The sequence below is a fragment of the Drosophila ananassae genome, chromosome 2R (genome assembly GCF_017639315.1).
Source record: "Drosophila ananassae strain 14024-0371.13 chromosome 2R, ASM1763931v2, whole genome shotgun sequence".
NCBI classification, from domain to species: Eukaryota; Metazoa; Arthropoda; class Insecta; order Diptera; family Drosophilidae; genus Drosophila; species Drosophila ananassae.
Window position 1 is genome coordinate 23,104,328 of NC_057928.1, and position 14,781 is coordinate 23,119,108.

At 47.2% G+C, this 14,781-nt stretch overlaps 3 protein-coding genes across 3 annotated transcripts; 1 reads left to right on the top strand and 2 right to left on the bottom strand.

Moving 5' to 3' along the window:
• Positions 1-297: 297 nt before the first annotated feature.
• LOC6507789 (early endosome antigen 1) lies at positions 298-5,222 on the bottom strand. Its single transcript, XM_001956309.4, has 4 exons — positions 5,043-5,222; positions 2,794-4,958; positions 2,611-2,739; positions 298-2,551 (listed from the first exon to the last, which is right to left on the bottom strand). The coding sequence occupies exons 2-4, from the start codon at positions 4,945-4,947 to the stop codon at positions 2,321-2,323; spliced, it is 2,514 nt and encodes an 837-aa protein (XP_001956345.1). The 5' UTR covers positions 4,948-4,958; positions 5,043-5,222; the 3' UTR covers positions 298-2,320.
• Positions 5,223-5,443: 221 nt separating this feature from the next.
• LOC6507276 (alsin homolog) lies at positions 5,444-10,874 on the top strand. Its single transcript, XM_001956308.4, has 5 exons — positions 5,444-8,063; positions 8,117-8,738; positions 8,791-9,918; positions 9,973-10,124; positions 10,187-10,874. Exons 1-5 carry the CDS (start codon positions 5,738-5,740, stop codon positions 10,408-10,410), a joined length of 4,452 nt encoding a protein of 1,483 aa, XP_001956344.1. The 5' UTR covers positions 5,444-5,737; the 3' UTR covers positions 10,411-10,874.
• LOC6507788 (pyruvate kinase) lies at positions 10,761-12,956 on the bottom strand. Its single transcript, XM_001956307.4, has 2 exons — positions 12,400-12,956; positions 10,761-12,345 (listed from the first exon to the last, which is right to left on the bottom strand). Exons 1-2 carry the CDS (start codon positions 12,863-12,865, stop codon positions 10,859-10,861), a joined length of 1,953 nt encoding a protein of 650 aa, XP_001956343.2. The 5' UTR covers positions 12,866-12,956; the 3' UTR covers positions 10,761-10,858.
• Positions 12,957-14,781: the final 1,825 nt, after the last annotated feature.

Sequence of the window (14,781 nt, forward strand, 5' to 3'; positions counted from 1 at the left end):
AAGAACTTTTAATTGAGGATTCAGAAATTATAAAGAGAAGAATATATGGTAAAGATATTAAAGCTTTTGTCAGAAAAATTCTTGAAGAATATGTGACCAACAGAAAACATTGAAAAGCTTGTAATTATTAAGTTTAAGATGAAATATAAGAAACACATTATTTCTATAAAATCCAGAAACCTAAAAATATGAAATTTCAGGTATCCCCTTATATGTTACTCCTCCTTTCCGGCCAAAACATTTTCCATAATCCAATCAGAAGACCCAAAAAAAAGATTCGATTCCTTTCGGAGAGCATTGCTGTGAAGAGTCGGCAATAATACGACGCTGATCTATTATTCGCTAGATTGTAAAAATGTAAAAATCACGCTTTCGTGTTGTGTATAAATTGAATGCAATTTATAAATGTCCAGCGTAGAATTAAATCCCCAGCCGTCGGCACAGGCCACGATCGGGTGATGGTGATTTTTCAAAATAAACAACCTTGAGCAGAGGGCTCTGCAGCACCATAGCATAGCACTATAGCTCCAAAAGATTCAGAGAGATCCAGAGTCGAGAACAATTGCCAGGGCCCAGAGCAACAATAGACGGCAACAGTAACAGCAACAGCAGCAGCTACAGCTCCAGCAAAAAGCCCAAAAGGATCCGCCAGATCGGGTCCCTTGGAGCCGCAGATGAAAAATTGCGCCAATTGAATTTGACCAGCGATTGTGGTCGATTGCTCCTCATTCCATTGCCGGCTGCGGGGGGCACTCCTCTCCGGCCGTGAGGAGTCCATGGCAGGAGGCCATGGTGATCGGGGGAAAAGGGATGGTAATCCACTGGGCGGTCGCTTAGTTTTCAACGCATTTATCAATACCCAAGTGGCCTGCACTCCGCCTCCAATCCGATCCTGCTCCCATGCCAGGCGTTGACAATGCCTAGGGCGGTGTCGGGTGGCTTCCTTTAATATATTCGAAGTGAAAAGAAAAAGATTGCCGCCGTCTCTGATTGAGGATGAAGCCACAAAACCGATTTACCACAGCTTACATCATTCACGGGAGGTTCCCAAAGGGCATTGAATAATCCCAAAAATGCATTTCTAATACAACTATACAACTATTTCGTTAAAAGTATAGTTACATATAGTTTTTTTTTATTTCGTAACACTTAGTTACAGTTATTGCAATTTTTCACAAATCAAACGAAACTAAAATGTTTAGTAGAAAAGCTTATATATTATATTAAATATTATTTTAGCATGCCAGTCGCTTGTTGTATTAGGAAGAGTCAAGTTTTAAAATGAATGCTATAATATTGTTAATAATAAAGATTTTAATATCTTTATCGACGCTTGGAGAATGTGGTTACATGGTAATATTAAAAAAATTTTATAAAAGAACTCATAAAATCTAAAAGTTTTCAGGAGCGAGAGACCAGTTTTACGGCCAGCCCTGATATGAAAGAAATAAATGTTAGCAGAGACAAAGGTAATACTATTTAAAATGTTTTATTTTATAAATAAAAACTAATTACGGTTTTGATCTTAGATGGCTTTAAATGTAATGGCGTGATGTGCCCTCGGAAAGTTACAACAGCCTGTTCGGTTATGAAAACTCTGAAGCCAATTCTAAAGTTGGATTATGATTCAGTTATTATTTGTAGAAACAGAATGAAAAAAGTAATATGTGGAGCAACGGTTAGCAAAAAAACCCAATTACAAGAAGTTTTTGATCTAGACGATATGGGCGAAGTAACAAGAATAGAAAAAGATGTCATTATAACACTCCAAGGAAATGTCATTCCCAGGTGTCCCAACAATAAGTAAGAACCACAATTTGTTCGTCTGTTTTACACAAACAGTGTATTTATGTTCAATCAATTTCAATATTGGCTATAAAAATAAATATATTTGCTTTGTGACCTCAAAATACGGATCATGTATATGTTTGTGAAAATATATTTTCATATGTTGGCATCTGAGTTTCATAAAGAAGTTGTATAAATTATTCAAACGAAAAAAATATATATGGTTAATATTTGCAAAATTTGACTAAGAAAAACGTTTCACAAACTTACAACTAAAGAACTTTGAGTTATACATTAAATAAACAGAAATGATTTACATATATGTATATATAAGTATACAAAATAATATAGAAAAATTCAACTAAGTAGAACTTCAATGTGTTTTTAGAACTAGGGACTAGGTTAAATACAAATTTAGACTCATAGATTGCACTTTGGGAACACAAAATGGAAATAAACAAATTCGAGTCAGAAAATGTTAAGTACTTCTAGACAAATTTGTTGGAAGCTAAGCTACCTCACAACAAACAAACTAAGAATGTTCGGTTACAGCGCGGAGCTCTTCCATCAGGGAGGGCATGACCCCAGTTCCCCTCTGACCAGCGGCAAGCAACTTGTTTAGCTGCTCTACATCGGAGCGACAGGCGAGGACACCGTCGCTTAATTGGCACAAATTTGGCTGGCACCGTTGACTACGTTCGATCAGCTCCAGGATGTGGCTGTTTCGTGGGCGTCCCGTCTCCTTTGCGGTTTGTTGAACGAGCTGCAGAAGAGGAGTAGCATGAAACCTAAGTCAAAGTAAATCCAGTTCCAAATGAATACCTTCTTGTAGTCGTCAATTAGATTAGCAACCTCATGTGCGGGCTCTAGCGGTGTGGTGCTTGCTGTTGACTTCCCAGAGTCAGAGGCCTCAAAACGCAAGCGTTCTGCAGCTAGAGTTTGCTCCAGAAACTGAAATTCAATATAACCATTAGTCTGATAGTAGGTGGAAGGCAGTCTTTTTACCTTAATCCTGGCCATAGCCTGCTCGTGCATGCCACTGACTTCTGCCAGCCTTAGTTTGAGTCCCGGCAACTCCTCAGCCTTGCGATGAAAGACTCTTCCACTTCGCAGTTCCTTGCGCAATAGTTTGGCTAGTTGGGGCCAACACTTGATGTTCTGCAACCGCCTACCCGTCTCCATTTCGAGCACTTGGGCCAGTGACCTCAGGCAGTCCACCGCCTTGTGCTCCTGCCGTGCGCTTTCCTCTCGCTCCTCAAGCAATGACTTGACTTGACTCTGTAGCCTTTGTATATTCATAGAATCAGCCGAGTGGATCTCCTGACTCTCTTGGAATGTTTCCTTTAATAGCTGCAGTTCCAACCTATTCTCTTCGTCTTTGGCTAGGCTTAGTTTCTGAAGATTTAGAAGTTCCTCGTTTTGCCCAGCAAACAGTTCGTTTAGTTGCTCCAGTTCGACGGTTTTCTGCTGAAGCTCCAAGCGCATGTCCTGCTCTAGCTTTTGAGTGGCTTGTAGGGTTTCAAGAAGCTGCAGCCAGTCGGCCTCCATTTCGTTTGTGCTCTTGATTTTGGCATCCTGTTGCTGCAGTAGTTTCTGGAGCAGAGCAACAGTTTGTTGTTTTTGGGCCTTGACATCAGATAACTGCTTTTCCAAAACCTCAATCCGTTCGAGGAGAATGGGATCGTCAACGTCAGTTTGGATGGCTTGACTTTGGAAGTTCTTATTTTCCTGTTGATGCTTAGAGTCCTCCATTACTTTTATCTGATTCTGAAACATCTCCGCCTGCCTGTTATGGTCACTCATTTGGGACTCCACTGTAGACAACGTCTCTCTAAGTTGAAAACACTGATCTGAATATTCCTTCAGTTTGTTTAATAGCTCTTTTTCTTTTATGGATCCCTTTTCTTTGAGTTCTGCCAACTCCTTCTGCTCACTTCTCAGTTGCTCCTTGATGTCTTCACACAAGGTACACATTTCAGCATATTGATTATGAAGTCTTTGCACTTCATTCTCTAATTTCTTAATTTTTTTTTTGGCCTCCTGAAGATTCTCTGTGAGTGTTTCCTTTTCCAGCTGTAGAGAAACTAAAGACTGACTTAAGCTTTCCACTTGCTCCAGTTTGAGCGCATCACTTTGCCGCAGTTGCTCCTGTTCCAGAAGCTGCGCTTGCAACGTAAATTCTAACTGCTCCAACTGACGTTGCTGTTCCTCGTTCTGATCTTTCAGCTGGGACATCATAAACAGCTCCGACTGAAGCTCGTTGAGGGAATTCTTCAAACTGGCTATTTCACTTGTCTTGCTGTTGATTTCCTCGTGAAATTTTAGGCTATATGAGTGCATTAGGTCTACGCTACTCTCCCGGGATAACTTTTGCTGGTAGTACTGCTTCAGATCGAGGAACTCCTGCTCTTTGAGGGCCAGCAGATGTTCCTGGGTTTGCAGGGTTTCATTCAGCTCGGCAATGACCTGGCGAAGTTGTTCCCGTTCGGCGGTGACACCTCGCAAGGCGGTGCTCCTCAGCTCCAGTTGGTGCTCCATTTGGCTTTTTTCCTCCAGCAACTGCTTGCATTTTCCGGTCACGTGTTTGCTCTCCAGTTCCATTCCCGCCAAGGTCTGTTGCAATTGTATGAGCTTCTCGTCGTGCTCGAGACTTAGCCTTTGAATGTCCTCCAGAAGCATCTTCTTCTGCTTTCGAAGGACATCTATTAATTGGCGCTGATCCCGGAGTCGCGCTTCCTGCTGCTTAGCTTCGAAAGAAGCCGCATCTGTAGAATCCGAGTCAGTCTTGCTGGGCACAGAGATACTTGGGGACCTGGGCTGGCCCTGTTCTTGCTGCTTTTCCAGCGTGGCACATTTAGCATTTAGACGGGTGGCCTCTTGTTGTAGCCTCTGATTCTCCATCAGATATTTTCGCTCCTGAGCGTACAGGCGTTCCAGAGTCTCCAGCCGGCTGTGCTTTTGTGACTTTAGTTCCTGTTTGTACCATTGCTCCGACTTCAGGAGGCGCTCCACCTCGCTGCGGGATCTCAGTAGCTCCTGGCGCATAAGAAACATGGATTCCGGCTCCTGTTTCATCCCGGAGTCTCCGCCTGTGGAGCTTCCATCGTCGCTGGTGAAGCTAAAGTTTCCGGAGTCGTCTGGCAAAAAGGGTGCGTCCATTTTCTCTCGAGCTGCAAAGAATTTTATTTTTGGGGGTGAGTTGATGGCTACAAACGAGTTTTGTAGGCGTATGCAAATTAGTTCCAGCCGATTACCTTATTTCTTTTATACTCGAGATAAGCTTTCTGGGCCGCCAATTCCCTTTTGATTACGGTGTTGGTTTACTAAGTTTATAAACAATAAACAAAAAACTACATTTTAAGCAAAATAAACAGAAAACTTCTTGGGGAAACAGCTGACGGCAAAATCAGTATGACCTTACTGGATAATAATAAGAATACTTTGTTGTCCTATAAAAATACTATGTATTCCACGCTAGTGACGAATTCCATAAGACTTGTGACGAATTTGGAATGGTTTTTTAATGGGTATGCCAATAAATATTATCACAATTATAAAAAATAAATTTTATTAAAGTCCGTAACGTCTATCTTTACATTAATGGTCAAAATTGGTGATATTATAAAGAACTTTCTATATTTGGTATATATATTTTATTCTGATTGGAGTATTCGCGCCCTGGTCACACTTAAAAAGACCACAAAATCATCACAAAAACATGAAAACTTATTAGCCACTTAAAATAAAGCGAAAAATCAACTTTTCGCACCGTGACACCCCAAATTGCGTTCAGATCCGAGAGATATAATGTTCGGCTATCGATCGGAAGCATAGCGTTAATTCGATAAGGTGCAGCATGTGAGAGAATCCCGTAGTGCAATTTCAATTGCGTCGTGTTACAAAACCTTGGCCTGGCCAGAAAGTCAACAACAACTCGGGCACAGGCACGATGATGGCCAGTGCAGCGGATGCAACGACCTCCGACGATCAGGAGTCCTTCGCCATCTACCACGAAGGTCAGCGCCTGCAGCTCCACTGGCGGGGAGTGCCTCCCCTGACAAGATCGCCCGCATCTTGCATCCGACGCATAGGGGAGTCCTTGCTCCTTCTGACCACCGACCACGCCCTCTACTCCGCCCACTTGCAGGCCAATCGCAGCTCCCTGGAGCTGGAACTCCTGCGCACGGATATCCTAGATATAGACTTCTGCTCTGGTAGCCAAGAACTCTTCGTGGTGCTCACAAATGGCTCTGTTCAGAGGCAGGTGGTTACGGGATCTGGGAGAGAAGTCCACCATCCGCACACCTGGCAGACGCTTAGCTTCGACCCCCTGGAACTGCTGGCAGAGGGTGTTCGTATCCGAAGGGTCTGCTGTTCCACCCAGGGGGTGGTCTTCGTGGGCTCGGCCGGAGAAACTTATGTGATGGGCAGTTGTGGAGAGGTGTTCAACTCGGAGCAGCAGCCACGTCACATGCGGCTCTACGAGGAGGGCAAGGAACTGCTTGACCTGGCCGCCGGCAACGAACACTTTGTGATGCTGGTGGCTCCGTACAACATTGCGGACGATGTGCTCCAGCTGCCGGCGGCCAGCAGCAAGGATGATGCAGAAGACGAACAAGCCTCCGTTAAATCCCTGAGCAGCGGGAATTCGGAACGAAGCTTTGCAGCGAATACACGGCACCTGCTGCATCAGGGCTACGCCTTGCTCCACACTCAAATATTCACATTTGGAGCATCCAACAATGGCCTCCTTGGAACTGGAGACCACATCCGACGGGCTAATGTGGCGCGACTACAGAAGCTAGACAGCATGGGTGTTTGCAGCATTGCTGCCGGATTGGAGCATACTGTGGCCAGGACCCTGGACGGCCGCCTCTACCATTGGGGCTTGAATACTCACCAGCAGCTGGGCGAGGATGTGAGCTCGCCCATGGAGATCACCATCTCGGATCAAGCGGCCTATCTGCCGCCGGAGCAAAAATCGGCTCTCGAGGCCACTTGCGGAGATTATCAAACCCTGTTTCTGAACGCTGAGGGACAAGTCCAATCACTGCAGCCGCCACCGCCACTGCGACATCTGCAGCAGTCCAGCACCTATGCCCAAACCTTGCTGCAGCTTCAGCTGGGAGCAGCGTGGCCCCAGCAGCTACGACTCCTCATGTGCTCCGGCGGATATACTCTACAAAACCATCGGCAGTTCCAGCGGCAGTACCACTACTACCTGAGCCACCTGCAATCCCAGCTGCAGCTGCTCCTCAAGCACCGCCAGGCAGTCCAAACTCTCGAAATCTGGCAGCGTCAATCGGCGCTGGAGGCACTCAGTGCGCTGGGCCCACTGCTGGTCAGCTGGAACCGGATGCTGTGCCTGCTAGTGGCCACGCTGCACTCGCTGGAGGGTTTCTACCGGGCGGACTTTGTGCAGCCTGCGGATTTGCTGTTCATCTGCCACCACAAGGAGTACATCGATCTCTTCGATGCCTATACCAAGGCATATTGCGATATTTATTCCGTCAATGGATTTGGCGAAGCGGTAGCCTCCATTTTGGGACTCAACAGCCCTCTGGCGGAGCTGAACGAGGAGAGCTATGTCACCAGATTGTTTCAGCAACCATTCAGCATCTACCAGCTGTTTGTCCAGTTTATGGAACTGCTGGTGAGGACACAGCCGGAGTATGGGGAGCACCGAGTTGCCTGGACGGAGTTCGCGCGCCTCAGCTGCATCAGCCAGGAGTTGGCGGTGAACACCAGAGATTTCTGGAGCAGCAACGACCGGAATCCCAGAATAGTGCAATTCAGACGACGGCAGAGACGTGTGATACTCACCTCCGCTTTGGTGCCATTAAAACTGGTTACTTCGGGCATCAGCATGTCCAGCAACAGCTTCATTCTGTTCTCTGACTTTCTCTGCCAAGTGGGCAGTAACTCCTTGTACTCGTATCCCCTGACCACTTTGTGGGTCTGGTCGGAGGGCGAAATGTGCCTTCGTCTGACCACTCCGGAGAAGAGCTTTGTGGTGGCCACGCGTACGCAGGAGATGCGAAAAGTGTGGCTGGACCAGCTGCAGTCGAGCATTGTGGCGGCTCTCGGGAGGCCTCTGGGCAGTCCGGTGCCCAGCTCACGCTCCACGGGCTATGAATTTAGCCGGGAACACCCGAAGTTCTCCCGGGTAAAAGCATGCGGTACTTGGCGAAAGGGCGTACTGCACGGTAACTGCTACTTAGAGTATCCCGATGGAAGTGTTTACTGCGGGGAGTTGCACCAAGGAGTCATCGAAGGTAAGACCAATCCATTTAAGCAAAGAAACTATAATATAAACTCGAATTCCTAGGTTACGGGAAGATGGTGATTCCATCTTCGGGACTCTACGTCGGCCACTTCAAGGGAGGACGCTTCCACGGCCATGGGGTCTACGAAATCCACTCCAAGGACTCACCCGAGAGCGAAGTGTACGAGGGTAACTTTTGCGAGGGCCTGTTTCATGGTCACGGCATGATGAGAAACAATCGCTACATCTACGTGGGCGAGTACCAGGCCAATGCCAGAAGTGGGTATGGAGTGATGGAAGACCTTGTGACGGGAGACAAGTACATGGGCATGTTCGTGGATAACAAGCGGTCAGGAATCGGAAACTGCGTCACCAATCATGGCGATTACTTCGAGGGAAACTTTGCCGGCGACGATCTGGTGGGTAATGGAGTGGCTGTCTTCGAGAATGACTACTACTATGAGGGCGAGCTGACGCTCCACGGTCCCAATGGTCGCGGGGAGTACTATATGCCCAATAGCGATGCAGGTGCTAGTAGTGGAGCTGTGGATGCCAATGGCGAGGCAGATGACTGTTGTGAACTGATTGGAAACAAGATGTTCGGCCAACTGAGCGGCAGCTGGGAGACAGTTCGCATCCAGGCGGGAGAGCTGGTGCTCAATAGACGGTTTCCAAAGTATCCCAGGTAAGAGGTTTGCTTCATGCTTAAATGACCAATAGTAACATTGTTTTTGTAGCTCCTTGGGCCGCCAGGTGGTGGATCACAATCGCAAGTGGCGTTCTTTGTTCCACAACTTTGAATCCGACCTGGCTAACTGCACGGCCAGTCACTCCGGGAGCTATCAATCGTCAGCAGCAGGCGGCACGCTCCGGAAACCTTCGAAGACCTCTCTGAGTACGGCTCAAATTTGGAACTGCATTGCCGTCTACATGAGCAAGCAAAGAACTCGAGAGGGCTCGAAACCGGGGAACTACTTCAACAATATCCTTCTCAGCTTACCCTTGCCGCAAAAGACGTCTTCGCCCTTGGCCAAAGCGCGGTCCACCACAAACACGCTGAACAAACTACAGTCCGAGGCGGCTACGGTCCTGAATTTCTTGGACTTTCCACCGCGACGAATTCACTCGCAGGAGACGCTCAACAGCAAGCCGGGTGGGTTGCAGCGGGCAGACAGCCTGCTTTCCATGGGTCACAATTCGTCGCGGGACTTGGATACTGGCAGCCTGGCGAGTTTCCAGTTAGACCAGAGCCTTCTGAACAGCACCTTCAATAGCGATGAAGCAAACAACATAAACGATGCCTTTGCCACCAACAATAATAATAGCATATCAAAGCATATGAACAACAGCGATTGCTCCATTACCTCGACCACGTCGACTAGTGCAATGCTCGACCAAGTGCCAAGTTTCGGCATGGCTAGTACGCTTACGGAGCAGGATGTGGCCTCGATACGGCTTTATTTAGAGCAGGCCTTCAAAGATCGCCACCATCCACTGTACGCTTTGAATGAACGTATAGCGAATTGTTTCCACTATTCCTACGGGTACTGGAAAGTGAAGCCCACGCCAATTCTGGCCAAGCAGGCGATGCGGGAGTGGGAGTCCATATCACGTCGCATTTACCGCTTCATTCGCAAGATGTTTCCCGCTCTGCCGGAGGACTACTGCCACATGGAGGTCAGTCGAGAGGTAATCTCTCACATAACTTTGCTTTACCCACTGGTGCTCTCCGAGGGCATCTACTCCACCCTGTTTGTTTTGTACGCGAATAAGTACAGTCGCAAGGACGAGATGTACAGGCAGAATCTGAACTATGCTGAGAAGCTAAAGGACCAAGAACTCGTTGAACTAATGGGCCATGAGAGGTAGGTTGCTAATGTAAGAATTATAGTTATTCTCCAATTATGATTTCCATTTAGTTTCCTTCACACTGTGATGCTGGATCCCAAATTCGAGGAGTCGGTGCAGACGTTGAAGCAACTGCAGGAAAAGTTTAGTCCCCAGGACATGTTGACTGTGATACAGCGCAGCACGCAACTACTGACGGAAGCCTATGAGCATGCAATGGCAGGTGCGGAAAAGGAACTACAGAATCAAACTGATATATCCTATTAAAAATTTCTATTATTTTAGCAAACGCTGCCCAACTTAATGCGGATAACATGATACCGCTTACTATGCTTACTATGCTGCGTGCTGCAGTTCCCCACTTGGGAGCAGAGCTGGCCCTGCTGGACGATCTGACGGGTGGCCCCAATTTCCAGGCCGAGATGAACGGGATGGCGGGCTACTGCTACACCACACTGAAGGCCGCCTACGAGCATGTTACTCTGCGGGCTCTGCAAAAGACTCCTTGAGTGGTAGCAGCTTTAAGATGACGCTGTAATATTTAACGTTGTTTTTGTTTTTAATTGGATGTTTTCATCGATTGGTTGCTCAAGGTTGGATTATTATTTAAAACTCAAGCGAATCTAACAAATGGATCCTTTCTATAATACTTTACAAGCCTAGCAAAATGTTAATGCTATGTTAGATTTGCTTTAGCCTTAGTCATAAGTATTAAAAAGTCGGCTTTGAAAAGCCTTGATAAGTGAACTTGGGCAACCCCAGAGTGTAGATTGCCCGTTTATAAAGTGTATATACCCTAAAATTCCCAACTCCCTCATACAGTGTACAGGAGCTAATCGGCGTAGAGAATATTTGCGAGTATGTATCTACTATCCCCACATGTATTTATCTGTATCTGTTTTCGTATATTCTAAGCAACACATTAACATTCCGATTATCCACCAAACACCAAATAAATTATTTAGCAAAATAACTATCTTTGAAAGGCTCTATGTCCTTGAGGGAGTCCTTTTTCTGGTCCCGGTCCATAGGGAAGAGCGTTTCTGCCATGTGCGTGGGAAAGAAGTTCTTGTCCATTTTGTAAATGACATACTTTTCGGGAAAGGTGGTGTGCTCTTCGAAGTTGTATACCAGGACGACATGGTCGTTGTGCTTGACTACTTTCCGCATCAGAAGATAGGCCAGGCCGTAGATGGCCTTCCGGAAGATGTTTCTCTGATGAGTGATGAAGTTTTTGGTGCGGAAGGAGAGCATGGTAACATTGTAGAAGGCCGACACATAGTCCTCGGCGGAGCGCATGTGGCTGACGAACAGGATGGGGGCATGCGGCCGAAAGTGTGAGATCTTTTGGACCATTCTGGTGGTCACCCCGATCACGATAATCGCCGCTGCTTGGGCCTCCATGGCGGCCGTAACCACGGCCCTCGCTAAGGAATCCGCTCCTGTATGGGATCGATCGCAGTAGGGGGCCTTTCCCAGCGCCTGTGGACTAATCTGCTCGAAGATGGCGTTCTGCAGGAAGCTGAAGTATCGGGTGGGGCTGGGATGAAAGCAGGGCACGACGTACTTATCGGGATAGTAGAACGTGTAGTAGTAGTGCTCCGGATCCACTCGAAGTATTTGCTGATCTATGTAAGCCGGGTTGAAGAGGATCGGCTTTTTGCTCTCGTACGCCAGTTGCATGAAACACTCGGCATTGGGACACAGGTGCATTATGTCCGGCGTTTTCTCCGGCAAGGCGAGCTCCACCAAAAAACCATCGTATTGTTGGGTGGCCCAATTGAGCTCTCCATCGCAGCCCTGAATCTCGTTGAGCACCACCCGGGCAAAAAGCCGCATGCCGTCGCAGTGCATGGTGATCATCGCTTCCTCCAGATTTTTCATGTACGCCGGAGTGCCAATGATATGGGAAATCACCACATTTATGCCCACCTCGCGAGCGAATGTCAGATCCTCGAGCTCCTCGTACGAGACCCTAAAGCGTCGGCATCTAGCCGGGAAAAGAACTGGCATGTGGGCAGTCAGTGTACCGCCTTTGACGACGCAACATTCGAGGCTATCTGCGTGCACTTCCTTGACCACCAGCTGGATATTATCGCCGATCAGAATAAAGTCATATTTCTGCACGTCCACCAGCAGGAATCGGCCATTTACATAAATTGTGTCTATGGTGGACCGATCGGAGTATTCCCGGTCCACGGACAGGTGGACCTTGTGGTTCTTGGGCAGTTCCACGGACGTGATGCCGTCGTGCCGATACTGGGCACTGAAGGAGCCCGTGTACTGGTGCCGGGGCGTCATTTTTGCTACAATGGTGGACGCCACCGGGAAGCCAAACTCCTTGGACACACAAATCTCCGCCTCGCGAAGCTTTACGATCAGCATCTGGTTGTCCCGCTGAGTGCCCTCGAAAAGATTTAACATAAAGCAGCGAACGCCATTAACTAAAGAGGATACAAATTATGAAATTTTTCTTGATCCTGACATTACAGACTCACTCAAATAGGCCTTGATTTCGCGATCGCAAGGCGTCAGCACAGACAGCTCTACGCACTTGCGGTTCTCGTTGGGGTCGCAGGGTATCGGGCTATTCAGGATCTCGAATCCCTGAAAGAAGCTGTGCCAGCGATCCTCATCAAACGACATTTGGCACACATCCTCACTCATTTCCTCGCCTGCGAAGTCCTCTTCCAAGGCAATGGCGTCAGTTATCCCAAACAAATTTGAGTTTATCGAGTACTTGGTGTGCAACAAGGCCAGGTCGCTATCCCGGTTGATGCTGTCATCGTCCGCGGGACCCAGTAGCCGCAGGAAGGTGCTGCGGCGCTGCATGCTGGACAGGAACTCCTTGGCCCGCTGCACCTTCTCCACGTCCACGGCAATGAGCCGCAACCGGGTGAATAGGTTGTCGATGATGGACTCCATGGTGACCTGGGCCATCCCCCCTTCGCCATATTCAGCCATAATGAAAAATTATTTGAAATTTATGTGGCAGGAGTAAGTAAAAAATAAAACTTATGACGAATTTCTCACTGAGTCTTTTTAGTTTCAATGATTTTCATTACTTTGTTATGCCATTACTTTGTTCGACTCTAATACCAGAAATTACATAATCTTTATTATGATTGCAGCCGATTATCCCAAACCAAATCGAAGGGGGACGACCCCTTTTGAACCCAGGCGTTTGTTTACAACTACTTCCTGCCCTTTCGCCACCCATGCATTTCCCATTTCTTCTCATCACATCATTTTCCCCATCACTGGAAATTCTCCAGTGATAAATAGAAACCGCAACTCAAAGAGCCAGGTAACTTTGGTGTTTTTTTCTGGTTAGCTGTGGCTATTGGTGGTGCCGCTACTGCTCCTCATTTTTGTTTATTTCCGTAATTTATTTGCCTGTTTTGCCCCGAAGGCGAAAATGTTAAATTTAGCATCAAGCGTCAAGTGAAATGTTTACAATGTGAGAGAAAGTTAAATGGAATATCAGGAGCGGGGGCAGTCGGCTGCCGGCTAGGGAGACCAGGGAGCCCTAACTAAGCGTTTTAGAATCTTTTCAGAATCTGGTTTCCTATAACAGAAGCGCAGGAGGAACACGCGCGGTGGAGGTGGGGGCCCAGCACTTGAGTTCCGCCCTAAGCCAAAAAAAAAGGAACATAAACATGCAGGAATGTTTAGAGAATAAAAACGTTCATATTCGTGGCTCTCCTATTCTTATATTTTTTCTCCATTTTTTTGTTGTGTATTTTCCCCCCTTTGTTGTTTATTTTCACCCGGCCAACTGACAGATACACCGGCTGACTAACATAAGACCGGACCCGGACCCGGAGCCGGTGTACTGGCAGGGGGGATGCTGAATGCTGGATGACTGGGGCTGGGTGTGGCCGGCGCGGCCATGTTTAGACTAAACAGGCGATCATCGAAATGTACCATGTTCCCCGGTCGACTGCGAAAACCGCTTGAACTTTGACGCCCAACTGCACTCATCGATTCGTTTGGTTTCGTTTCGTTTCGTTTGGCTTCCCCCTTTCTTAATAACATTCTTTTTTTGTCCGTTTTTAGACACATTTTTCTATGCCATGGGGTTGGCGTGGGCGTGGGTGGTGGTGGGATGGGCGGTGGATGGTGGGTGGTGTGGCTGCCCATCTGCTGCCATTGAGCAAAAGCATAAATTGCCTGGCTCCTGGCCTGTTCGCTCCGATCGGATCGCTCGGCGGGGATCGTGCTCCGTGCTTCCTCCCCGGCACTTGAGAGACGAAACGCTGGCTCTTTCTCATTTCATTTTCCGGTAGCCCTCTCTGTCGTCCGCCACCACTCCATCTCACTCACACGGCCGCCCATTCATTTCGGGAATAGAATTTTCGAAATGTCTTTGAGTTTTCAAAATTTTGGAGCGTAGGTGCAGTGCGTCGCGAAGCGTCAGCGTGTACGGTTCGCTTTTTAAGAAAATTCCTAATACGTTCGGAAAAGTATCTAAAATCCTCACAAAAAAAAAACTCAAAGAACATAAAACGCAGCTTAAAAAACAGTTTTTTTAAAGAAGTATATAGTGCGGAGTTGAGTAAGGATGTTGAAAAACAGGAACAGGATTCAGTTGGAAGGCTTACTGCGGAAGTGGGCGGCTTCCACACACTGTTGCCAAGACCTCGCATACACCACACCCACATAGATACCCACACTCGAACAGCAGAGACCCACTCACACTTGGCCAATGCTGATTTTTCATCTTTCCAATATCCCACTCGACTGGCGAAATATTCGCTTTTGCCTTTTGGCTAAAAATATTTAAAAATCCAAAAATCCACTCGTGTCGCTGGCGGCTGCTTCAACCTACTACGGCCGCCTGTTTTTCATAATTTTCAGTTTTATTTATTTATCCTATA